Source organism: Schistocerca gregaria, chromosome 5 (genome assembly GCF_023897955.1).
Source record: "Schistocerca gregaria isolate iqSchGreg1 chromosome 5, iqSchGreg1.2, whole genome shotgun sequence".
NCBI classification, from domain to species: Eukaryota; Metazoa; Arthropoda; class Insecta; order Orthoptera; family Acrididae; genus Schistocerca; species Schistocerca gregaria.
This window is the reverse complement of record NC_064924.1, coordinates 411,330,702-411,356,965: the sequence shown is the minus strand read 5'-3', so window position 1 is coordinate 411,356,965 and position 26,264 is coordinate 411,330,702. Positions and strand designations below refer to the sequence as shown.

Here is a 26,264-nt window from a genome sequence, read left to right as displayed (position 1 = left end):
ACAGCACGCTGCATTTTCTGCCCTGAGCGATCTCGACAGGAAATGTGTGCAACTGTTTCCATAGCCAGCATGTTTTTCAGAACCCTCTCCCACTTCAGTTTTGGGGGTACACGGAAGCAGCATCCCCGAAAACAGTGATGACTTGTGATCAGGACGGTAAAAGCAAACGGTTGTACAATGCCAGAGAACGACGGTTAATCCTTTCATACCAAGAAGAATCACATCGGGACCGTTCTCAGCGTCAAAGTTAACTTTTTCTCTATAAGTATAGGGGGTGTAACACCGGCCAAAGGAAAAAAAATTGCAAGAACTATGCAGTCAATACCAGTGCAATATACTGTGCACACAACATGCACATACAAGTTGTGATATGCACAGACCAAACATAAATGGAATACGTCTCCGCATTGAATGACGACATGATAAATGTGGAAGTTCTTTGTTCACAAAGATATCCAGATTGTATCCACAGCAGTGCCGGAGGGAAACAACATTGAAATCTTCATTCTAGAAACAGCTAATGGCATCATTTCCTCTCTTTATAAAAACACCTGGTCCTGAATTCACTGCTAACAAAACCATCAAATTTTCAAAATAAACACACACAGATTGTGATAGACAGTTTCAACAGACGTGTTACTGTCTGCGACTATGACCATGAAGATGAGACTAGGATCGGTTGGTGTGTTGGTTTGGTTCAAATGGTTCAAATGGCTCTGAGCACTATGGGACTTAACATCTGTGCTCATCAGTCCCCTAGAATTTAGAACCACTTAAACCTAACTAACCTAAGGACATCCACACATCCATGCCCGAGGCAGGATTCGAACCTGCGACCGTCGCGGTCACGCGGTTCCAGACTGAAGCGCCTAGAACCTCACGGCCACATCGGCCGGCGGTTGGTTTGGGGGAGGGGACCAAACAGCGAGGTCATCGGTCCATCGGATTAGGAAACGATGGGGAAGGAAGTCGGCCGTGCCCTTTCAAAGAAACCATCCCGGAATTTGCTGAAGCGATTTAGGGAACTCACGGAAAACATAAATCAGGTTCAACGGACGCGGTTTTGAACCCTCGTCCTCCCGAATGCGAGTGCACTGTGTTAACCACTGCGTCACCTTGCTCGGTATGAGACTACAGCAGCAGTACAAAAATGGGCAGGTGACTCACCTGATCTTCATCCACGACGCAAAGCTGCCTCGAGCTTTTAACAGCGGCAGATGGAGACGAGCCTACGATCTTGATCTCATACAAAGTGACAATTATAGAACTATATGAAATAAAATCGTCATACCTTCCGAACGGTTTGAGTTAGGACGTTCAAACTGCACGGTTGGCAGCGGGGCATGATGGGAAATAGTATGCGCATCCATCATTTGTTTTAGCGACGAAGCCCGCTTTCATTTGGGCGGGTTCGAAAATAAGTAAAATTGGCGCATTTGGGGGACTGAGAATCCACATTTCGCGATCGAGAAGTCTCTTCGCCGTCAACAGGTGACTGTATTGTGTGCAATGTATAGTCACGGAAAAATCAGTCCGATATTCCTTGATGGCACCGTGACTACCGAACGGTACGTTTAGGTTTTGGGAGGTGATTTCATCCCCACTATCCAAAGTGACCATGATTTCGACAAGATGTGGTTAGTGCAAGACGGAACACGACGACATCGAAGCAGAACAGTGTTTTATCTCCTGAAGGAGCACTTTGGGGACCGCATTTTGCCTCTGGGATATCCACAGGCCACTGGCATGGACTTCGATTGGCCGCCATATTCTCCGGATATGAACACATGCGACTCCTTTCTGTGGGTCTATATTAAAGACAAGGTGTACAGTAATAACCCTAAAACCATTGCTGAGCTGAAAACCGCTATTCTGGAGGTCATCGACAGCATCGGTGTTCCGATGCTTCAGCGGGTCATGCAGAATTTCGCTATCCCTCTGCGCCACGTGATCGCTAATGATGTCAGGCATATCGAACATGTCATAACCTAAACCTGAATAACTGTAGTTACGTTTACATGTTGAATAAAGTGTGTGCACGCTGTAGTTTGTAACCGATTCACTTTTTTTTCATATAGTTCAATAATTGTCACCCTGTACTTGGCACCAGCAATATCAGACAACAATGTGCACAACCTTTATGTTCCCCAATACCCAACTCACACCACAGACGAATAATGTTCCAATTATCTGCTGCCATAAGACCTCAAAAAGTATCTTTTCGGAGGAGGTTTAATTTTAAGAAGCCCTACTGGCCATGATTTCCAGAACTGCTCGACGCCAAGTATCTTCTGTAGAACCAATGCCCGCATGCTTTGACACCTTTACGACGTCTTTAAAGAGATGTTCGAGTATGTCTATCCCCAGCGGCTGTCGAACATCTTATACTCCTGGGCTTTCATTAGACCAAGTGACTCTACTCGCTGTGTACAGTAATTTATTTCAAGAAAATCCTTTCAGTGAAGCAACTGTGAAAGACAAAAACACTCTCCTTTTCTTGTAAGGGTGATATCAAGGTATAAAAACTATAGAAAACTTGGATTCGAAGGCAGACAGTCCTAAAGCTTGGAGAATTGTGAGACGCCTAAACAATGGTCCGACTAAGACCACTGTGCATCACAGTGCCATTGCCAATAAAACAGCACATCAGTTATTGCTGAACGAGAAGGCAATCTACAAATCACAAATACAAAAACTGCAAAGTGAAAAACAAGAGGAGAGCAGTGGCCTTACAACATCATTCAGGATGGAAGAATCAGAGAAGGATATCAAACAGAGAAAAATGGAAAATCAGTTGGTTTGGATGGTATACGAACCGAGCAAATTAAACACTTTAGCGTAACAACAAAGAAATGGATTCTCCAACTTTTCAACAACTGTGTGAGTAGAGGCCATATCCCAAATATATGGTGCAAGAGCCGAGCGATTGCTTTGCTGAAACACGCAAACAAGGAGATAATTCAAAGTCTTTTAGATCAGTTGCACTACTATGTCACCTTTACAAATTGCTGGAAAGATTCAAATTAAATCGCCTGTCACCTGTAGTTGACCCCTTATATCTTAGCAATCTGGCCCTCGGCCTGGCAAAAACTGTAACGGGCAGCTGCTAAATCTTACACTGTTTATAGAAGATAGGTCTGAAGCTTGTAAGGTGACAGGAGTGGTATTTGTCGACTTACCATCGTATGAACCGTCAATCACCAACTACTAGTAGCCAAGGTCTCCAAGGACCGCTGCTGTTCACAATATACATAAATGACCTGGTGGATGACATCGGAAGTTCACTGAGGCTTTTTGCAGATGATGCTGTGGTGTATCGAGAGGTTGCAACAATGGAAAATTGTACTGAAATGCAGGAGGATCTGCAGCGAATTGACTAATGGTGCACGGAATGGCAATTGAATCTCAATGTAGACAAGTGTAATGTGATGCGAATACATAGAAAGATAGGTCCCTTATCATTTAGCTACAAAATAGCAACTGGAAGCCGTTAATTCCATAAATTATCTGGGAGTACGCATTAGGAGTGATTTAAAATGGAATGATCATATAAAGTTGATCGTCGGTAAAGCAGATGTCAGACTGAGATTCATTGGAAGAATCCTAAGGAAATGCAATCCGACAACAAAGGAAGTAGGTTACAGTACGCTTGTTCGCCCACTGCTTGAATACTGCTCAGCAGTGTGGGATCCGCACCAGGTAGGGTTGATAGAAGAGATAGAGAAGATCCAACGGAGAGCAGCGCGCTTTGTTACAGGATCATTTAGTAATTGCAAAAGCGTTACGGAGATGATAGATAAACTCCAGTGGAAGACTCTGCAGGAGAGACGCTCAGTAGCTCGGTACGGGCTTTTGTTAAAGTTTCGAGAACATACTTTCACCGAAGAGTCAAGCAGTATATTGCTCCCTCCTACGTATATCTCGCGAAGAGACCATGAGGATAAAATCAGAGAGATTAGAGCCCACACAGAAGCATACCGACAATCCTTCTTTCCACGTACAATACGAGACTGGAATAGAAGGGAGAACCGATAGAGGTACTCAGGGTATCCTCCGCCACACACCGTCAGGTGGCTTGCGGAGTATGGATGTAGATGTAGATAGTAGCCTTAACAAGGGTCTTCCCCAGTCTTCTGCAGAATCTCAGGTTTTTCGTCGACTTCAAAGAACAGCGTAAGCGATGCAGGCTACAGAAAAGCAGGGAAATGTGCTGGCTCCAATCTTGTTCAATAAACACACGAATGACGAACCCATAGCACTCAACAGAAGGACCTTCTTGTATGCCGATTACCTTGTTCTAGCCACTAAGAGCACTGATTTTGAACAGAACACCCTTATGAATGCCCTTAAATTCTCCAGATACTACACCACAAACCAGCTTAAACCAAATCCCATAAAGACACAAGTGTGTGTTTTTTATTTCCGAAACAGGGAAGCTAGTCGTAAATTAAAGATAGTATGGTCAGGTGTCGAACTGGAACACTGTGAGACCCGAAGTGTCTAGGAGTGACAATTGACAGAAACCTTACTTTCAAGAAACACTGCATGATCTGCAAGTCAAAAGTTTCCGCCGCGGACAACGACGGGTCACAGTGGCGCAGTCAGTCACTAACTACACAAACCTCTGCAATCTCGCTACGCTATTCTGCGGCAGGACGACACATGTCTCCACGGCACCTGCAGAATCATCAACGGGCTACTTGAAATACAGCAACTCGAATGGCTTTGCAACTTTACAGGAATAGCACCACCTCCTGTACGAAGAGAAGTAGCTTTGAATAAGGAAAGAGAGTGGAGCAGGAGAGAACGCACCCTCAGTATGGGCACGAACCGCACCCACAGCGACCGACATCAAGGAGGAGTTTCCTTAGAACATCGAAGGCACTTCTAAAAAATCTAGGTTGCAACTATGGAGGACTACGACCTACCTTCCACCTGGCCGAAAAAGAGTTTCAGAAACTCTGTCTTCCGATTGTGATGAGAAATGGACGATTTGGGAATCCCAGAATGGACTGAGATCTGGAGTTGACGGATCAAATGTTAATTTGACAACTAGGACTACACTGATCAAAATTATATTCAATGTGGCTGTGAGAAAACCAGACAGTTCATCATATGCTTCAATGCCGACTGTATACAACCACCTACACGGCAGATCTGCTTCATCAAGGAACAGAAAATGCATTGGAAGTGGCCACGTTATGGACAAAATTAATATTGTCGTAACTGTGTACAATGTGTGTGTTTCAGATACGAGAATAAGCAAATAGAACTGCAACTTTAATGGCCATCAAGTGTATGTTATGTGCGAAGTGTGTGAAATGTATATACTTTTTTTTCTCTCTCAAAACGTAATTCGGAGCGAAAGATCCATCACCAGGATTTACAAGATTTACTTGAGGCTTTGCGTCATTCCCTCGTCAAGCAGCCACATTTTGTTGATATATAAACGGAAAAGCACATGAGATCTAGTAAAAAAGATAGTATTACGCTATAAAACGGCTGCAAATTGCGAGCACTGCATCTCTGTTGGCCAACAGTGAAAAACGTCAAAAACACTGAAAATATAACCATACATATTATAACATGTGTGTGTGTGTGTGTGTGTGTGTGTGTGTGTGTGTGTGTGTGTGTGTGTGTGTGTGTGTGTGTGCGCGCGCTTCCCCACCCCCATCTCCTTCTAATCCACTGGACCGATTTCAAAATAATTTGGTACAAGTATATCTTACTGTCAGGCTACTATCGCTGTGGGGAGTAAGAACCACCTACTTATCAAAGGTGTGGGGCTGAAAACGAAGAGTATCCCGCGACACATGAATTCCCAGACCTCATTCATCCGGTATTTGAGAATGAGAGCTCTTAGCGACTTACAACGAACTTTATACGTCATTTCAAACCTTTACGATCTTTTTCTCGCTGACAACCCGCACAAAACCATGGAACGAAAAACGTTTATCGGTTACTACTATTCCGCTGTTCATGTAGTAGAAGTACCGCATGAGTCATCACATTACAATTTATCGGTTTTTTACTAACAACTGTATTTGCGAAGCATTTTAGAAACACATGCAAGACATATGCCACTGAGTGCAAGTGCACAATTATATCACTGCACGACAAATAGTTTAGGGGATATGACGCCATAAACATTAATCAAAAGACCAGACGCTGCAGAGTGCAGGGGCGGCCTCTGTGGGCGAGCGGTTCTAAGCGCTTCAGTCCGAAATGGCGATGCTGCTACGGTCGCAAGTTCGAATCCTGCCTCGGGCATGGATGTGTGTGATGTCCTTAGGTTAGTAAGGTTAATAAGTTCTAAGCCTAGGGGACTGATGACCTCAGATGTTAAGTCCCATAGTGCTCAGAGCCATTTGAACCATAGTACAGGCGTCGACGCACAGATATAAAGGAATATGTGGATAGCATCAGGTTTCTCCGCACGTATGACACCCTTTCCTTGACATGTACGTGTTACTTGATCCACAACAATTACAGTACACATTACAGTACAGGTCTTTTTGAAATTAAGCAGGAAATGTGTTTCTTTAAATTAAAAGTAAATTTTATTTTAGCTAGATAGGAAATTTTCAACTTTAAGTCCGCATAAATGGGTATGCACTACTAACCTAAGAGAACCAGCCTTGGGATAACCAACTAGTCATGCAGTGGAATTTCCCGTAGTACTCTGGCAGGCGACCATAATGTTCTTTTGTATATATTCTCGTTTTCCTGATTTTTGGCAAACTGAGCAGTTCTGTCGTTTCAGACTCATGGTGAATTGCTCTTAATAATATCAAAATTAGCATGTATTGTTTTATTTGTTGATAGAAGAGAAGATACCCAATTTTGACGGTAGATTTACGTTTCAGTAAAATTTATTATATCAGCCCGCGATCATTGCGAATGATTTTGTGAATGAAGCCGTTTAGATTGCTTGATCTATTTCTGTATTACGCCGTGATAATATTTAAAAAAAGCTTATAAGTAGGCAAACAAAGTTCAGCGCCAGTATTAAAAAGTTACACCTGTTCGAGGCGTTGGTGTAGGTTTTTAGTACAGACACTGAACCGAGGTTGACGGCCCAAGCAGGTGTTTCTTTCTGTCACTGACATCGAACCTTGTTTCGTACGTGCTAAGGTTTGTCATCTGATGATGAGAGTAGCGGAGACGGCGAAATGAAAAAAAAATATATATGCGATCGAGACTGTTTCATTCACTAAAAATGAAATTTACCCATCTCGTTTCGGCTGTGTTTAGAACCAGTTACCTTATTTCCAAACAGTTACGCTTGACATAGTACGCTCATTGCAGTTACGCGTGGGGGTGTTTCAAAGTGCAGCCTTCTCTCTCCAGCGACAGAAACTCTTGCCTTATCACGTGCTCCATTTTTGGTCAACAATGTCCGACCCAGTCGGTCCCAAATCATGTCAGATGTAATTATTTTGATAGGCGATTGCCAACATCTGTAATATATTTTAGGAAGTCCTTGACGCACAGCTTTCTATATGTATTTTATTATTACAATCGCTTTTAGTTATTAACCATCTGCTAGCTTCCCCCCCCCCCCCTCTCTCTTTGGTTTTTTTTTAAGTCGGGTTAATGATATTGGTATGTCGAGGGTTGACATAAGGCATAGTTAATACATATTTTTTATATCTTGAATGTGGTTAATAAGCCAAAGTGGAGGTAATAAAAAAATAAATATAAATGGTTGTGTGTCACAGAGTTACTAAAAAATATTCAGATTTGTTTGTGGAATATTATACGCATACGAAGATGGCTGTGTGGTATCCAGGCCAACTGATCTCAGTCTAGGTGTCTTTTCTTCATCTGTTCTTGAGTATAGACAGCTGGAACCTTTTTGTTCTAATTCATCTCATCGTACGAACCATTCTGGATTACAAAGTTTCTCGAGTTTTGATATGCGGTGAAGGATATCTGTATTAAGTCCTGTGGTACTAAGTTGTACATAGTGAATTATTGTGAACGGGAGTGCCATTTTCCACAAACTTACACCTCCGTGTCTGTTGCTTTTTAAATGCCTGTAAATGAGTAGGATATGGGCCGTGCCCCGATAACAAGCGACGTGTTAGTTAGTTATTTAGTTAGTTATGTGTTCCATTGATCAATAGCACTGAAAAACCGTTATGATGTGGAACGTGTCAAATGCACAAGAAATGCGCACAGGAAACAAGTTCGTTTTTTTGTTTAAATTATAGTGTTATACCTAAATATTTCTATTATCTATCCCATTTCCTTAAATGGCACAAACACATATATTATATTTCCAGATTTATTTACTCATATTCAAGAATTCATCTATGGTATAGGAGGAGTTGTCAAGAAGGTATGATTTCAATTTGTTTTTGAAACTATTACTGCCGTCTGGCAGACATTTTATTTCATTTGCTAATTTATCGAAAAGTTTTATAGCACCATATTTTACCCCTTTCTGTGCCAAAAATAGGTTAAGTAAAGGATAGTGTAGGTCTTTCTTTTTTCTGGTATTGTAATCATGAATGTCGCTGTAGATTTTAAACTAGTTCATGTTGTTCAGAAAAAATTTCATTACTTGGCAAATGTACTGTGAAGCAGTTGTAAGAATTCCTAACCTTTTAAACAGATTCCTACAAGATGTGCGACTATGAACCCCACACATTATTCTAACTACTTTCTTTTGAGCAGTGAATACCTTGGGCCTAAGTGTTGAGTTGCCACAGAATATTATTCCGTATGACATCAGAGAGTGGAAGTACGCGAAGTACATTAGCTTACTAATTTCTACATCCTCAAAATTGGCAATTATTCTGATTGCAAAAGTTGCTGAACCTAGTCGCTTTAGGAGATCCAAAATATCAAATTTCCAATTAAGATTCTCAGCTATATGTACACCCAAAAACTTAGTATGCTCTACCCTGGCTACCGACTTGTTTGATGTGTTACGTTTATAGAAGGAATTATACTTTTTGCAGCAGAAAATTGAATGTACTGTGTTTTTTCAAAGTTCAGAGCAAGCCCAGTCGCAGAAAACCAATTAAAGACATTTCCAAAGACCTTATTTGTAGCATTTTCTATCGGACTTTCTTTTACTGGATTAATAATTATGCTTGTTTCATCAGAGCACAGTGTCAGTTTAGCATCTTGTCTCACATAAGAAGGGAGGTCATTCACATATATCAAGAGCAGGAGGGGACCCATGATCGAACCTTGTGGAATACCTAATGTAATTTCACCCCAGTTAGATGAAGTGGCAAACTCCTTTGAATCACTTGAAGCATATAAAGAGACTTTCTGCTTCCTGTTCTGTACATATGACTTAAACAACTCATATGCTGTTCCATTTATAGCATAGGATTGTAATTTCTCTAACATAATGTCGCCGCGCGGGATTAGCCGAGCGGTCAAGGGCGCTACAGTCATGGACTGTGCGGCTGATCCCGGCGGAAGTTCGAGTCCTCCCTCGAGGATGGGTGTGTGTGTGTGTTTGTCCTTAGGATAATTTAGGTTACGTAGTGTGTAAGCTTAGGGACTGATGACCTTCGCAGTTAAGTCCCACAGGATTTATAAAAAAAACAAGTCACAAGAGACGTGTTTAACGCTTACAGGCCGCTGCGCTTACACTACAGCAGACTACAGTAGCGTGTCAGTGGGCCACACGTACCTGGAACATGGGCAGGTGCAGCTCGGCGACGTGGCCGAGCAGGCGGAAGGTGGCGAGCGCGACGCTGACGGTGTGGGGCGGCAGCGGCGGGGGCGGCTTGGCGGCGGGCGCGCCCTGTCGCAGCAGCGCGCCGTACAGCATCGACACGGCGCCCACCAGCTCCGTCACCTGCAGCGCGCCAGACAGCTGCGTGCCGCCGTCTGCCGCGCCGCTGCACCTGCCGCACACACACCACGCGCTGCAGTCCTCGCGACGTCGCTGCCCTCGTCCGTGCTTTCAGGGGAGGTACCGGCCACAATTCAACCCGGTTGAAAAAGACCAAACAGTCGCAGAGGGCTGAAAATTGGTCTCGTAACTTCTATGGCATGCTGAATGGAGCGGGTATATCCAATTTATTAAACAAAATATTTTTCATCACTTCTGAATTTTTGAGTTTTGAAAAAAATCATTTTTTTCCAAATCATTATTTTTTCAAACCATACGTGTAGTTTTTGGTTATCACGGAATGTATTCTTAAAAAATTCGAGCCAAAAATGTTTACTACTGACAGAGTAGCAGCACTTTTTATTGCAGTCATATTGATTTCTTTTTTTCAAAAATGTTGAAGTATAGTTAGTTTTCCAGCATTAGATACATCTGTACAACGCAGAACTTTAATTGAAATATTAATTGTGTCTGTATACGTGCATAAGCTGTACGCACATCTGAAATCGTGTATGTATCTGTTTCTAATAGTCTACATATGTTCATCCGAAATTAACGTAAATAAATATGCGTAACTATAGTTTAAATTCTTTTATTTTTGCAAATTTCGTGATTTACATTCGCGGCCGACTCAGTTGTGAACTGGAAAGTGAATATTTATGACGGTTTCCGGTCCAGGATGGGTGGCTGCGGTCGAGCGGGTAATCAACATCCGAATACATTCATACTACAGTGTATACATGCACTCTAGCGGTAACGCCCCTGCAGTCTACGAACTCTAACGTAACGCGGAAGCCGGGTGACATGTGGATGACGCCTGGCGACCGCTTACTTTCATTCCGTGTGGCCGTCTACACACGCTGCCGGCGTCTCACCCATGCCGACGCAGCAGAGACGGGAATGAGTGACGTAATATGTAAAACTAAATGTTTCATAGTATCAAGTCGTCTTTCATTTATTTTTCCTTCATACTGGGTCTAACACTGTATAATGTCATAGTAACTCCAATTCACGCTAAATTCTTGTCTCACATTGTGCAAAGAAAGTTTTTGTAACCTATTTACACTTTTCGTATCTATCTACTATTAAGAAGGTAACTACACTTCAATTTCTTTGAAAAAATCAAAACGGTCGAAACGAAAATTTACTACTCCTTGTAAATTTTAAAACATTTTTGGCCCAAACAGTTTTGCGAATATATTCTGTGACAACCAATAACTCCACGTATGGGTTTGAAAAAATAATTTTTCAAAACTCAAAAACTCAAAAATAACTAAAAAGATGAAAAAATTATGTTTAGCAAATGATATTTATCCACTGAACTCAGCACGTCAATATATGTCATTTAACAAATTTTCAGTCTCCTGCTATTTTTTTGAAATGAAATTTCACCGGTACCTCCCCTTAAAGCTTGCGTCCAAACTCTTTATAAACTGCCTGCTATACAGAGGTCTCTGCGAGCATCAAAAACAGCAGGTTTATATAAATATGTCATTAGACTAACAGAGATCTTACTAAACACACTACCCGACATGAAGCACCAGAAGACATAGGCGGGTGCCAATGTAGCTCTTACACGTACACACAATCGGCAGATATTTACATGATTAGACTTCTAATTATATGCGACAGGCAGAAAGGCCACAAGGTTGCGTTAGTGTTACACGTGTCTAGTGTTACACCATATCTAATAGGGTACATAAGCGGCGCACAAGGCGTTAGATATTGAGTAATCGCTGAAAGGACACGAAGCTGCCGCATGCCCTTATGAGACAGTGTTATCAGCACCACACAGTATTGTAACGTACCTCACTGCGAGTCTCCAGTACACTGGCATGCTGAATCGTGCAACATCCAGATATGTAAAGCACTCGGATAGGACAGTTTCTCCGTATTAGACTGCAAGGGAACGTGAGGGCAGGCAGACTCGCAGCCAAGTTGGCATCCATCCTGACCACCACAAGGGGGTATTGCCCTATTGTACACCAGTCACACTGTAAGCCATGCACATTTGCACCTGCCATCCGAGAGCAAGTTATAGGACTCCTTACAATATTCTGTGTCATCCTGTACCACTGCTTGGAGACTAGCAGCAGCCAGACAAGAGAATTATCGTCCCATGCGTTGGCTGCCGTTAACTAACACAAGCGGCTGCGTTTGGAGTGGTGCTGTGACCGACCGAGAGGTGTGGACCACTACAGAATGGTATCACACTGCGTTCAGCGATGATCATCGTCGGAGAGTATGACGAGAGGTCCCATTCTTCCACTGACTTCAGATCACGGCTCGTAGTGTCGGAGACAATTCTGCTGCCACAACGCTACGTCACGAACATCCTGCATCTTCGTGTGTTAACTGTCCTAATACAGTACCGTCGTGTTATTCCTCAACATGAAACGCTCGTCCACACATGGAACATGTTCCTCTCAACGTGTCCAGGATGTTGAGGTACTACCAGTGCTCAGCTAGATCCCCAGCTCTTTCACAGATAGTAGACGTGTTGGTCCAGCTCGGAAATAATCCCAGTTTTACTTATTTATCGCATGACAAAACATACGCAAAGAATACAAAACTACTACATGTCCACAAAATTACACAAATGATAAAAAATGAATACACGTATCAAGATCTTTTATGAATTTTACCACACCACTCGTTGCTGTCAGGAAATCTCCGAAAGGGCCCTTGCAGACATGTGCGCAACAAGTTCATAAAACATGAGAAACGGATTCTCGTTCCGCACCATATTCACAAGACGGTAATGATTTGCCCCACTTGTGGAGAGTGTCTGCACATCTTCCATGGCCCGTTCGGATGCGGTTCAGGGTAGATCAAATTACCCGAGGCTTGTCAAATCCAGACAGTTTCCTCCAGATTCAGGGCAGTTTCAAGCATTGTGGAGGACAGTTTTGTTGCCAGCAGCGTTTCCATTCATCAATGGAACTGAATTCAATTTCGTGGGAGTCCTGGCTGTGATAAGAGCGTGGTGTCTTGATCTTCGTCTTTTTCGCTCCGCAGGAAATACATAGTTTAATACTGGAAGACCGGTGTTATTAGCAATGTTCTGGTATTCATGTAGTAGCAGAGGGCAATGACTGTTCGCGTCCGTGATATTCATTGAGTCACGCGTGTCCTCTGCCTGACGGTAAAGAACGGTCAGTTCAAGGCAAGTATCCAAAGCTAAGATGACCAGACGGTTAGAAAATCTCTAAAATCTTCCAGAAGTTCAAGGATGGGGTACAACAGCTGCAGACCAGCTATCCTCAGAAGAAGACACAACAGCTTTATGACACCATTCGCAACCGAATCAGTGCATGCATCCAGTATACAGGGGGTGCAACGTCATATTCTAAGCCGGCTCATACAGCCAAATGTTTATTAATATGAGTCGATTTTATAATCACTACAATAGCATCGCATATCATCTTCATCCTTGAAGTTTCATTTCTCCTCCTCCTACCTTTATCCTTGAAAGAATCCTGCTCCGTCTCTAATGAACTTGTTCTCGACAAGAGTTAAAACCTAATCTACCTTCCTATTTGCTTTTATTTTTGTCAAGAAGTGTCTATTCAGCTCTATTAATCACTCACACTCTCGTTCAACACGGAAGCGAAAGAAACTCGTATATACATGCGTCGAACAGTGACAACGCCTATATAAGACAACAAGTGTCAGGCGCAGTTGTCAGACTGGTTACTGCTGCTACAATGGCAAGTTATCAAGATTTAAATGAGTTTGAACGTGGTGTTAGAGTCGGCGCACAGCGATGGGACACAGCATCTCCGAGGTAGCGATGAAATGGGGATTTTCCCGTACGACCGTATCACGAGTGTACCGTGAATATCATGAATCCGGTAAAACCTCAAAACTCCGACATCACTGCGGTCGGGACAAGGTCCTGCAAGAACGGGACCAAAGACGAGTGAAGAGAATCGTTCAACGTGACAGAAGTGCAACACTTCCGCAAATTGCTGCAGATTTCAATGCTGGGCCATCAACAAGTGTTAGTTTGCGAACCATTCAACGAATCATCATCGATATCGGCCTTCGGAGCCGAAGGCCCGCACGTGTACGCTTGATGACTCCACGACACAAGGCTTTACTCCTCGCCTCAGCCGGTAAACAATGACACTGGACTGTTGATGGCTGGAAACATCTTGCTTGGTCACAAGAATCTTGTTTCAAATTGTATCGAGCGAATGGACGTGTACATGTATTCAGACAACCTAATGAACAAATGGATCCTGCATGTCAGCAGGGGACTGTTCAAGCTCGTGGAGGCTCTGTAATGGTGCGGGGCGTGTGCAGTTGGAGTGATATGGGATCCCTGGTACGTCTAGACACGACTCTGACAGGTGACACATACGTAAGCATCCTGTCTGATCACCTGGAACCATCTGTGTCCGTTGTGCATTCCGAAGGATTTGGGCAATTGCAGCAGGACAATGCGGCGTCCCAAACGTTCAGAATTGCTCCAGAGTGGCTCTTCTGAGTTTAAACACTTCCACTGGTCACCAAACTCCCTAGACATGATCATTATTGAGACTAACTGGGATGCCTTGCAACGTGTTGTTCAGAAGAGATCTCCACCCCCCTCTTAATGTTATCGATTTATGGACAGCTCTGAGGATTCATGGTGTCAGTTCCCTCCAGAACTACTTCAGACATTAGTCGAGTCCATATCACGTCGTGTTGTAGCACTTCTGTGTCCTGGCGGGGGCTCTATAAGATAGAGTTTCTTTGACTCCTCCGTGTATATTAACACTGCCAGTTACGGTTTAGACATTTACTGACACTATCAGATGTTCTACAACAAGAATAACAATAAGTAGATTTGAAACGTTCCTTTCGTCTGCCCACGCGCCGAGTCGCACTTACGCCCCCCCCCCCCCCACCCCCTAGTAGCACTCTTCGGGCGCGTAAGACAAATTACGCGACTTAATGCTCCCCAGAATTATTAGGAATTGTTTACTGACTGACCGGAATTAATTCTGTGAACTACTACACCCACTAAACCAGTTTATATAAGAGCCGTCAGCATCACTTTGACCCTCCAGAAAGGGTTAAGCTTTTCACAACTCTGATATCAATAAGTACTGTAGCTCCCTGTCCGACTGGAATGTAGACACTGCGAAATAGTTCATCCACTGTCGCCAACTACTTACTAGCAATACAAATTTACAAATTTGTAAATCTGCAATCTTTGTGAGAACTTCACATGTGGCAAATTCCTTTTGGTGTGTGTGTGTGTGTGTGTGTGTGTGTGTGTGTGTGTGTGTGTGGTGCATTGCACAATATGGTGATGTACAAATTACATGAGTGCTGGATATATTTTGGAATATTCAAAAATACAATCCTGCAATTTCGCAACAAAATCGCGCGGAATTTTCCACGGCAACAACACACCAAAAATACTTCGCAACAGTCTTGAAAATCATGTGAACAGCCGTCTGATGATGAACATGCCAGTTCGAAACCGGTAACGGCGCTATTTACCTAAATAAACAGCAGTATTAATAGTGGCTCGTTGCTGTCTTCTTCTTTGTAAGAATTAACCTACATTACAAATTCAGGAGATACGACGTCATCAACAATGAGCTGCGTGAAAATGGAAATGCAAGGAGAAATTCGCTAGAGACACATTGGACTATGTGTATAAATACGGGTGAAATGTGTTAAATATACGTGACATCTGCGTACACGGGTGATACAGTGCATAAGAAGCTCCTCCGAAATACCTGGGTCAATTTCAACCAATCTTCGTACATATTACTCACTGTTTACAAAGAAATACTGAGAGGGTGAAAACCAGCAAACTTCTATTGGGGTGGGAGTGATGAACAGAACGGTGGGGAAGGAGGGTGTGGACAGAGAGAGAGAGAGAGAGGGGGGGGGGGGGAAGGAGGACGAGGAAGCAGATGGGGAGAGGGAAGAGACAGGCAGGAGGACGACGAGGAGGAAATGGATTAAAAGAAGATTGGAATAAATACATACTCGAGCAATGCTGGGTAGTGAGTTACTATTCTATAAAGAAGAATAGGATGTATGCGGCTACATTCCAAATCACACTTAAGTGCCCGCGGTGTTCATCGAACCACCTCCACAATAATTCTCTATTATTCCACTCGCGAACAGCGCGGAAAACAAGAACACCTCTATCCTTTCGTGCAAGCTCTGACTGCTCTAATTAGATTATTATGATCGTTTCGTTCTGTGTAGGGTCACGTCAACAAAGTATTTTCGCATTCGGAGGAGAAAGTTGGTGATTGAAATTTCGGGAGCAGATTCCATCGCAACGAAAAACGTCTTTGTTTTAATGACGTCCAACCCAAATCCTGTTATGTCCGTTACACTCTCCTGAACTTTCTCGAGGTACTCCGTTAATCCTATCTGGTAAGGATCCCACACCGCGCAGGATTACTCCAAAACAGGACGGACAAGCGTACTGTATGCAGCCTCTTTAGTAGACCTGTTGCATCTTCTAAGTGTTCTGCTAATAAAATGCAGGCTTTGGATCGCCTTCCTCATCACGTTTTCTAACTGTTCTTTCCCATTTCAGTTGTTCGTAATTGCAATTCCTATGTATTTAGCTCAATTAATAATCTTTAGATTTGATTGACTTACAGTGTAAGTGAAATTTAACGGAGTACTTTTAGCACTCATGTAGATGATCTCACACTTTCCATTATTTAGGGTCAGCCGTCAATTATCGCACCATATAGATATCTTTTCTAAAACGATTTGCAACTTTTTTGTTGAAATTCTGATGATTTTACTTCACGATAAAAGACAGCATGAACTGCTAACAACGTAAGACGGTTGCTCAGATTGTTTCCTAAATCGTTAATATAAATAAATGAATAGCATATGGCTTATAACACCACACTGGGAAACGTTTGAAATCACTTCTGTTTTAACCCGATAACTTTCAGTCGTCAGTTACTAAGAACTGCGACCTCTCTGACAGGAAATCACGAATCCAGCTGCAAAACTGAGGCGATATTTCATAGGCACCCAGTTTGATTACAAGCCATTGTGAGGTACAGTGTCAAAAACCTTCTGGAAATCTACAAATGCAATTTGAAATCCCTTGTCGATAGCACTCAACACTTCATAAATCCGTGTTGACTGTCTGTCAACAGACTGTTCTCTTCGAAGTAATTCATAGTGTTCGAACTCCACTGGCCTATGCAACTTTCCAGTCTCTGGGTACGGATCTTTCGTCGAGCGAGCAGATGTATATGATTGGTAATTATGGAGCTATTGCGTCAACATACTCTGAATGGAACCTAATTGGTGTTCACTCTGGACCGGAAGACTTGCTTTTATTAAATGATTTGAGTTGCTTCACTATTCCGAGGATATCTGTTAAGTTATTCATGTTGGCAGATGTTCCTGTTTCGAACTCTGGAATATTTACTTCATCTTCTTTGCTGAAGGCATTTCGGAAGGCTGTGTTTAGTAACTCTGCTTTAGCAGATGTGTCATCGATAATATTCCCATTGATATCGCGCAGAGAAGCCATTAATAGCGTCTCGCAGCTAGCGAACTTTACAAACGACCAGACTTCTGACTTATTTAGCGGGACCAGAAACCCCACTACCCCATTGCGTAAGTCGAGGAATCTACAGCCTACACGATTGCAGAGCCGTCTGAGCTTCTGATTCAGATCTTCCATTTGGCTCTCTACTACAGGTCCGCAATCAGTCCTGTCGACTACGCAGCAAATGGTGAGCTTAGCTTTCATCTCGCAAGCAAGATTAGCTGTATTTACCACGTCAGACTGTCGCTCGAAACCACAGAGATCCAAAGAGACACACATTATTGGTCCCGACGTGAGCCACGAGCTGAAGCTGGCTGGCTGCACAATGCGGTCTTCATGGCACCCGGAAGGTCTTGTTCCACGTCTGGAAGGACTCCACGCGGTATCCACACGGAGTGCACACTGCTTTCTTCCTCTCTTTGCCAGCCATGTACCTAACGGCCCCAAAACGCGCTTAATGTTTCAGCTCCCAACAACCAATAATTCCACCCCTTTTGACTGCCCAGATTTTGCAGACTGAGACGTTTCCTTTGCAACAGGAAAAGCGACTGCGTCCAGCTAAGGGACAGTGTCAGCCACTGACTGCACCTGCAACCTGCCTGTAAGATTAACCAGGGAGACATTACGTTCGGCCCTCTGGGAAGTCTTTCGCAGCTTGCCATGCCCCTAGGTGACACCCCATTTGACGATGGGTCAGGAGTCAGCCTCAATGCAAGCAGTAACTGGGCTGGCCACTGGTGCAGATCGACTGGTGGACGCCCACTGGATCTCCACAGCCGGCCCACAACAGTGATGCCCATCCACTGCAGACTCAACCTGTGCAACCGATGTCAATACACCCTGGAGCTGAGCGCGAAGTGTCACCAACTCAGCCCGCATCTGCACACAGAAATCACAGTCGCTATCCATACTGGAGGCGGTGGAAAACTACGCTACACAGAGAAACAATCGGCTATCTACACGAGCTGCGGAACTAAACTGCAAACACTGACAAAAAGGCAATCACCATGTCTATTAAATATTAAACTAACATGGAGAAATTCAAAAATTAATCTACCAAAGCACATAGATGAAACTATAGAATTCAGTCCCGGTTAGGAACTCCTAAAATGTCACAAAATCGGTTACTTCCCTATTGCTGATGTTTCACGACCGGCGGCTGCTGCTGCCTGCCTGACTCACTGATTAATTCCAACGAGCGACCACTAGCTTTCAAACCAAAAGAACAAACGGCCATCGACACACGGAACGAAACTCTACTGTAGACACTGACGAAAACGCCAGAGCTGTCAAATAAAGTAGATTAGCATGCAGAGATTCAAAAGGGAAACTACCAAAGCACACATGTGAAACTAGATTATTCGCTCTTGGTTAGGAACTTGCAAAATGTCACGGTTTATTTTCTGACACAAACGGAAACGCGAAGACTGTGTCCATTAAATTAAAGCGCAGGAATTCAACTACCAAACCAAAGCACACGGATGAAACAATATAGCTCGCTCCAGGTTAGAAATCGCAAAGTGTTACATTCTGCTTTTTCTTGCCCTGCGGCTGCTGCTTATAGCTATGATCAGAAGTAACGTTCGTTTTTTTTAGATTCTGAAGGCTTTAAACATCCGATTTTCAATTTTTTTTATCTTGTTGGCACACATATTCCTGATGTATGTTTCAATTTTCAGCTGTTGTGAATATTTATTCTTGACAGTCGAGAAGGTCGTGTGTGTTTTCGAGTGCTCAGCGATTTTTACTTTCGAAAATAATGGATCAGAATCTACATCTACATGACTACTCTGCAATTCACATTTAAGTGCTTGGCAGAGGGTTCATCGAACCACAATCATACTATCTCTCTACCATTCCACTCCCGAACAGCGAGCGGGAAAAACGAACACCTAAACCTTTCTGTTCGAGCTCTGATTTCTCGTATTTTATTTTGATGATCATTCCTACCTATGTAGGTTGGGCCCAACAAAATATTTTCGCATTCGGAAGAGAAAGTTGGTGACTGAAATTTCGTAAAAAGGTCTAGCCGCGACGAAAAACGTCAATGCTCTAATGACTTCCATCCCAACTCGTGTATCATATCTACCACACTCTCTCCCCTATAACGTGATAATACAAAACGAGCTGCCCTTTTTTGCACCCTTTCGATGTCCTCCGTCAATCCCACCTGGTAAGGATCCCACACCGCGCAGCAATATTCTAACAGAGGACGAACGAGTGTAGTGTAAGCTGTCTCTTTAGTGGACTTGTTGCATCTTCTAAGTGTCCTGCCAATGAAACGCAACCTTTGGCTCGCCTTCCCGACAATATATCTACGTGGTCCTTCCAACTGAAGTTGTTCGTAATTTTAACACCCAGGTACTTAGTTGAATTGACAGCCTTGAGAATTGTACTATTTATTGAGTAATCGAATTCCAACAGATTTCTTTTGGAACTCATGTGGATCATCTCACACTTTTCGTTATTTAGCGTCAACTGCCACCTGACACACCATACAGCAATCTTTTCTAAATCGCTTTGCAACTGATACTGGTCTTCGGATGACCTTACTAGACGGTAAATTACAGCATCATCTGCGAACAGTCTAAGAGAACTGCTCAGATTGTCACCCAGGTCATTTATATAGATCAGGAACAGCAGATGTCCCAGGACGCTTCCCTGGGGAACACCTGATATCACTTCAGTTTTACTCGATGATTTGCCGTCTATTACTACGAACTGCGACCTTCCTGACAGGAAATCACGAATCCAGTCGCACAACTGAGACGATACCCCATAGCTCCGCAGCTTGATTAGAAGTCGCTTGTGAGGAACGGTGTCAAAAGCTTTCCGGAAATCTAGAAATACGGAATCAACTTGAGATCCCCTGTCGATAGCGGCCATTACTTCGTGCGAATAAAGAGCTAGCTGCGTTGCACAAGAGCGATGTTTTCTGAAGCCATACTGATTACGTGTCAATAGATCGTTCCCTTCGAGGTGATTCATAATGTTTGAATACAGTATATGCTCCAAAACCCTACTGCAAACCGACGTCAATGATATAGGTCTGTAGTTAAATGGATTACTTCTACTACCCTTCTTGAACACTGGTGCGACCTGCGCAATTTTCCAATCTGTAGGTACAGATCTATCGGTGAGCGAGCGGTTGTATATGAGTGCTAAGTAGGGAGCTATAGTATCAGCGTAATCTGAAAGGAACCTAATCGGTATACAATCTGGACCTGAAGACTTGCCCGTGTCAAGCGATTTGAGTTGCTTCGCAACCCCTAAGGTATCTACTTCTAAGAAACTCATGCTAGCAGATGTTCGTGTTTCAAATTCTGGAATATTCCATTCGTCTTCCCTGGTTTGCTTTAAATTTTTCTTCAAAAATTGAATGAAGTGAGCACCGCTTTCGATATGTTGACTCAAGCTTTTGGCGACTCTACTATGAGTAAGTGATATAAAGGTTTCAAAGAGGGTCGAGAAGAAGTTCGAGACGACGACCGTACTGAACGCCCTAGCACGTCCATTATCGACGACACTGTGGAAGAAGTAAAGAAAATGGCTCTGGAAAATCGCCGAATCACAATCAGAGATGTTCCTGATTATGGTGGAATGTCCTTTGGCCAAGGCCAAAGAAGGCGAAATATCGTCACGAATATGTATTAATATGAACGATACACACATAGCAAATAGCCTTGTACAAAATTCAGACACACCTTTCAACAGAGAATCTCACGGCGGAATTACGAATAATACGACCTCAACGTTTTGTACAGTACTTCATAGCTTATAGCAAGTGCAAGTTGTATAAATACAATTATATGAAAATTAGAAACTGCGATACCAAAACAGACGTAAGACCAAGGGAGGTGTCGTTCATACCACTAGCTACCGGAACTCACCGTTATCAATAGTGTTCACAAATTTATTTAGCTGGCAGATACGAAGGCGTGCTGATGAATTTAATTACTTAATTGATTATAGAAAACAATCAAATGCTCAGACAGACGCAGCACTGTGCCTTCGGATAAGACACTAGCTTAAGAAATTGGCTTAGAAACAAATATTTCATTACATAAGGACCAATTCATTAACATGATTAAAAGAAGGAAGTAATATTCTTGACAGCGGAGAACTGGATAGAACGGAGTTGTTTTGTGTGCAACACCAACAATAGGAGGACAAATCCTATTAGGCATACATCATAAACGTACGCTCATCATTAGAAATAAGCATTATCTCATGTTTTGTTTGCAAAGATCGCAAAGTGCGATTCAATCAATGAACTATATCTCCAATAATATTACTCATAGAAATAAGATCGAGGCATGAAGATCAACTTTAGTTTGAAAGTAAATTTCCATTATTCCCGAGCAGCATCCAGTGTGGAACAGGACAGCGCTATGTATGAGCGTATGCAAGAACAGTTCGAACGTTGAACAACGCTGAACCACTGATGGTTTGGGGAGTGTCTGCGCGTCGTTTTCGTAATCTATTTCCAGGTGGCATCAATTTCGAGTAGCTATCGTTTTCGAACTACTTTTCGCTGTAAAGAGTACTTGGGACTCAGAAATATTCCGTGAGTATTTGGAAGACTCTTCACTTTATACGACAAAAGCAGGTGTAAACAATAATCATATTTAATAGCTGTTGAATGCTCAAGCATTTTATTTTAGAATCAAGCTCGAGCTAATGTTATAAATTATTTGCACGTGTGAAGATTGTTACGAAAGACTATTGAATTCCAATGAACTTACGCGAATTCATAACTCTGAATAACTTTGAATTATAGTGAAGTGACTGACATGAAAGCTGCTTGGTTTGCGCCCTCCTTCAGCACTTGTTGTCGAGGCCTATCGTCTACACAGTGACCAGACAGATATTAATGGTAATCTGAAGTTGCATCTCAGATGAGTAAACTTTGTTTTAAAACCATTATACGTCGTCAACTTCCACTTAGAATTCGACTCTACAGCCCTGTATTCGTAAGTTTCAGACAGCAACAGGTCGTCACCGCTCACTGAATCACAAGGACGTAATATGGCCCTGTATAGTCACCCCCTAAGACACACCGCGACCCAAATTTGAAGTCACATTGTCCCGCCATACGAACAGCACAAAAATCTGATTACAGAGGCACCGCGCAGGCTCTACAAAAAATACAAGAAATATATTCTAAAAAAGAAAAAATTACGGACACAAAGCGGAAACGTAGTTTTCGGTTTTGTGGCCACGTAAGAAGAATAAATTATTGCAAGTGGACATGCATTTTCAACATTTTACACTTGAAAACGAAAACAAGGGCACCTTTACACGTGAAAAAAAGGAAGAGAAACTAAGAAGAAATCAGTGTATTAGCGGAAGATGCGCTAAACAGATTTATCTTCATAACAGTTGTAGTGACCTAAATGACTTTCCGAGACGAGAAACTAACGACCTGTGGCTAATGGTCCTATATACGCCGTGCTACACACAGAGAATCCAGATAAAATGGGAAAGAAAAACTGAGATCAGATATTATAATGTCTGCAAGCGTATCGCGATCCTCAGATGGCGGATTAACGGAAAAATAGTTCAATAAAAATAATGAAAACTGCAACTACTGAGGTTTCGCTATACATGAATTAACAAACATTTTTTTTTTGGAACCATAAAAACAAAACCAGGAATATACAAGTACTGAAGCAAAAACTCAATGACGTGTGCATTACAATATAAGACAGCTGAAGTGTCTTTTGTAAAAGTCTTTCCTGCGGCACTACTTTTTATGGCACCTTTTACAAATATTGGAGCGTGGTCCAAGCTTTTATATAATATCAGTCAAAGATCTTTGGCATCGTATACGGGTCTCACCTCTTCTCCGCCACGGTTATCCTATAATCAGTCCAGAGACGTTGAGATCCATATGTAAAACACAAAGCAGACTAACAGCTGCTACTCATGAACTGATCCAGTGGAAATACGTAGTCTCTTACGAAGTTGGACTCGCGCAACCGAGTGAAACGTACACTTCTTTATTATTGGTATAATACAGTACTGTGACGATTTAATAGTCAATTAACACTTTGAGCCAATGAAACTGACGATAAAAAAGTGCAGTTCGTGTATTTAAAATGCACCTACAGGCTGCTTATGGTGTCGTACTGAAAGGCAATACGCGTTCGATACCGATAAGCTACCCGGCGTTACCCGATTATTTAACTAGTCCAGTCTCACAGTAGGAAGAAAAAGTAATGAAATCTGACTAAAGGCGTGGCGCACTTTCCATAGTTATCATTGGAATTTGATAAGCATCTCAGTAGGACTCTCGTGCTTTCTAAAAGAACCCGAGACTAAACGCGCCACTCTTCACTGGATCATCTTTGTATCATCTATTCATTCCACCTGATGTAAATAGGAGACTTTTCTATCACCAACGTTCATCCACGTTGAGAGATGCCAATGACCGTTTCACTCACCCATACAATGAAAGGGATATGGAATATTTAATTAATTTAAAATCCAAGTACAGACTATGACTAAAAGACAGATGAAGAATCCAAGGACTGCAAACACGAGTTGACTGCGTGCATAATTAATGGAGCTGATAAATTTGATTAGCAAATTTCACCGTAAAAGTAATTATCCCAGCGATTCCGAACTTACCCACACAATCCCAAGATACAGAACAATTGGACGAGAAGCTCCGCATAATTTTAAGCTCCCTGGAAGTCAAATTAGTGAAATAGTCTTAAGATGGTGGATCTGCTGAGAAGGAAGAAAAAAATGGTTCAAATGGCTCTGAGCACTATGGTCATCAGTCCCCTAGAGCATAGAACTACTTAAACCTAACTAACCTAAGGACATCACACAACACCCAGCCATCACGAGGCAGAGAAAATCCCTGAGAAGGAAGACTTGAGCCGTTGAGTTCGAACTTGGTTCGAGAATATGCTTCCGCAGAGGAAGACATTGTTTTCGCGCCGGTGCAGCTTTGACGCCTCTTCAGAGTGACCAACGTAGAACACCAGCGGTCCTCCCAGCCACTGAATCGCTGCAGCAATAACAGCGCTGCCTCCCTAGTCAGGTTGGGAGTGTAGAACTACTTTTTTCCGGAGTAGCCACATCACTGTGTCACCAGCAAGACGATAGAACAGGGACAAAATTCTTTTGCAGTCCCACTCTGAAGCTGCATCTCTAGACGCTGTCGGCTAATTGTGTCTCATAGAAAGGTAGCCGTTAACTTACAGTAGTTCCAGTTTCAGCAAGTTCTTGACTTCAGAGCTTTGAAGCCAGACGTGTTCAGTAAATGTACTGTTTGAATCTGTATATTTTATTTTTTAAGAAAAGCTCTAGGGTAGGGATCGCGACGAACGCATTCGCTTCCGGTTCTGCAACTGCACACCGACCGGTCTTCAACGCATATGTGGTAAGCGACGTGCTAGTGCGCCCCACCCTCGTACTTGTCTCAGCCGCATCTCTCATTGAATGTCTGTTTGTTTCCGCTGATTAGTTCTCTCTTAATAACTCCAGTATTGTCCCTGAAGGCGCCGCACGGGGTATCCCCGCAGCCTTAGGCGGCTTGCTACGGTTCGTGCGGCTACCCCCGTCGGATGTTCGAGTCCTTCCTCAGGCATGGGTGTGCGTGTTATCCTTAGAGCAAGTCAGTATAAGTTAGATTATGTAGTGTGTAAGCCTAGGGACCGATGATTTCAACAGTTTGATCCCACAGGAACTTGCCAAAAATTTTGATTTCCCTGAAGGCGCAACGAACTCTTACTGTTATTTTCTTATATACGAGTTGATGCCTTCTTTTCCAGTAGATAGCTTGTTTGTGCCAGTAGTAGTTCAGAATTGGCGATTCGTGGCTTTTCCCCTCATTCTGAACGCCATCTTGCTTATTTCCCTGATCTTAAGAGCAATAAACAGATATTAATTCAATTACAGTTACTTCTGTAGCCCTTCTCTCTGTCGCTAAAAATTTAATCAAGCCTCAACCGAAACGTCTGTTTTAGTTTGCGAGCTCCGATGCTGAACGGTCAAGCAAACAGGAAGTTTTGTACGTAAGCCCTAATTTACCAGGTAAAACGGCGTGAAGGAGTGATAGACTTGCAGGTATGTTTTCGATCAATAGTATCTCACCTGTCCATTTAATTATTTCGTCACGAAGGGTGACAAATCAATGATATAATTCTCTCCAAGGCTTCTCAGGCCTGGGTCATTCTAGTCATTATTTCTATACGCGCTGTACTATAAGCATTCCAGACTAACGCGCAGTACCTAACAATCAGGCCAATGAGCAATTTGTGAGCCACTTCTTCCGTGAATGAGTTACAGTTCCTGAGGGTCCTTCCAATGAATCTCAGTCTGGCATTACCAACAACTAGTTTTATGTGGTGGTTCCACTTTAAGTCGCTCTAGAAACATATTCTCCCATACTGTTACAAATTTTGCAGATATTAAAAGTTACCATAGATTTATCACCAGCAGTGTAATCGAATAGTAACGAGTATTTCCGTCTATTTATGCGCACTACGTTTTCATCTTTTCCGTGGAGCTCACCTGAAAATCCCTGCATACAAGCGCAACTATTTCTGAATTTTGCTACACCTCTCTGGGTTTACAACTCTCTTATTTACAAGAGCAGCATCCGTCAGCAGTCTTAAGCAGCTTTGGGAGTCCCATTAAGAACGACGTGTAGAGTTATATCTACCAGCAAGTCCTTACTCTAGTCTCTGAGCTTGTCAGATATTCCTTACGTTCGTAATCTGGATTAAAAAAACGGCTATTGCTATCTCAGTTGCAGGTTGTCTATCCAACGGCTTACAAGAGTAAGAAAAATTTGATATTCAGTATTTCATATTACCATTGACAATATCTAAAAATTTAAAT

General features: G+C 42.7%; 1 protein-coding gene across 10 annotated transcripts in view; it reads right to left on the bottom strand.

The window, feature by feature from the left end:
- The window catches only part of LOC126272212 (S phase cyclin A-associated protein in the endoplasmic reticulum), a 554,765-nt gene that overhangs the window by 88,037 nt on the left and 440,464 nt on the right, over positions 1 to 26,264 (bottom strand). For all 10 annotated transcript variants that reach the window (XM_049974904.1, XM_049974906.1, XM_049974905.1 and 7 more), the window contains one exon: positions 9,659 to 9,875. In XM_049974904.1, the coding sequence (XP_049830861.1) occupies positions 9,659 to 9,875 (217 nt within the window). The remainder of the gene's footprint in view (positions 1 to 9,658; positions 9,876 to 26,264) is intronic.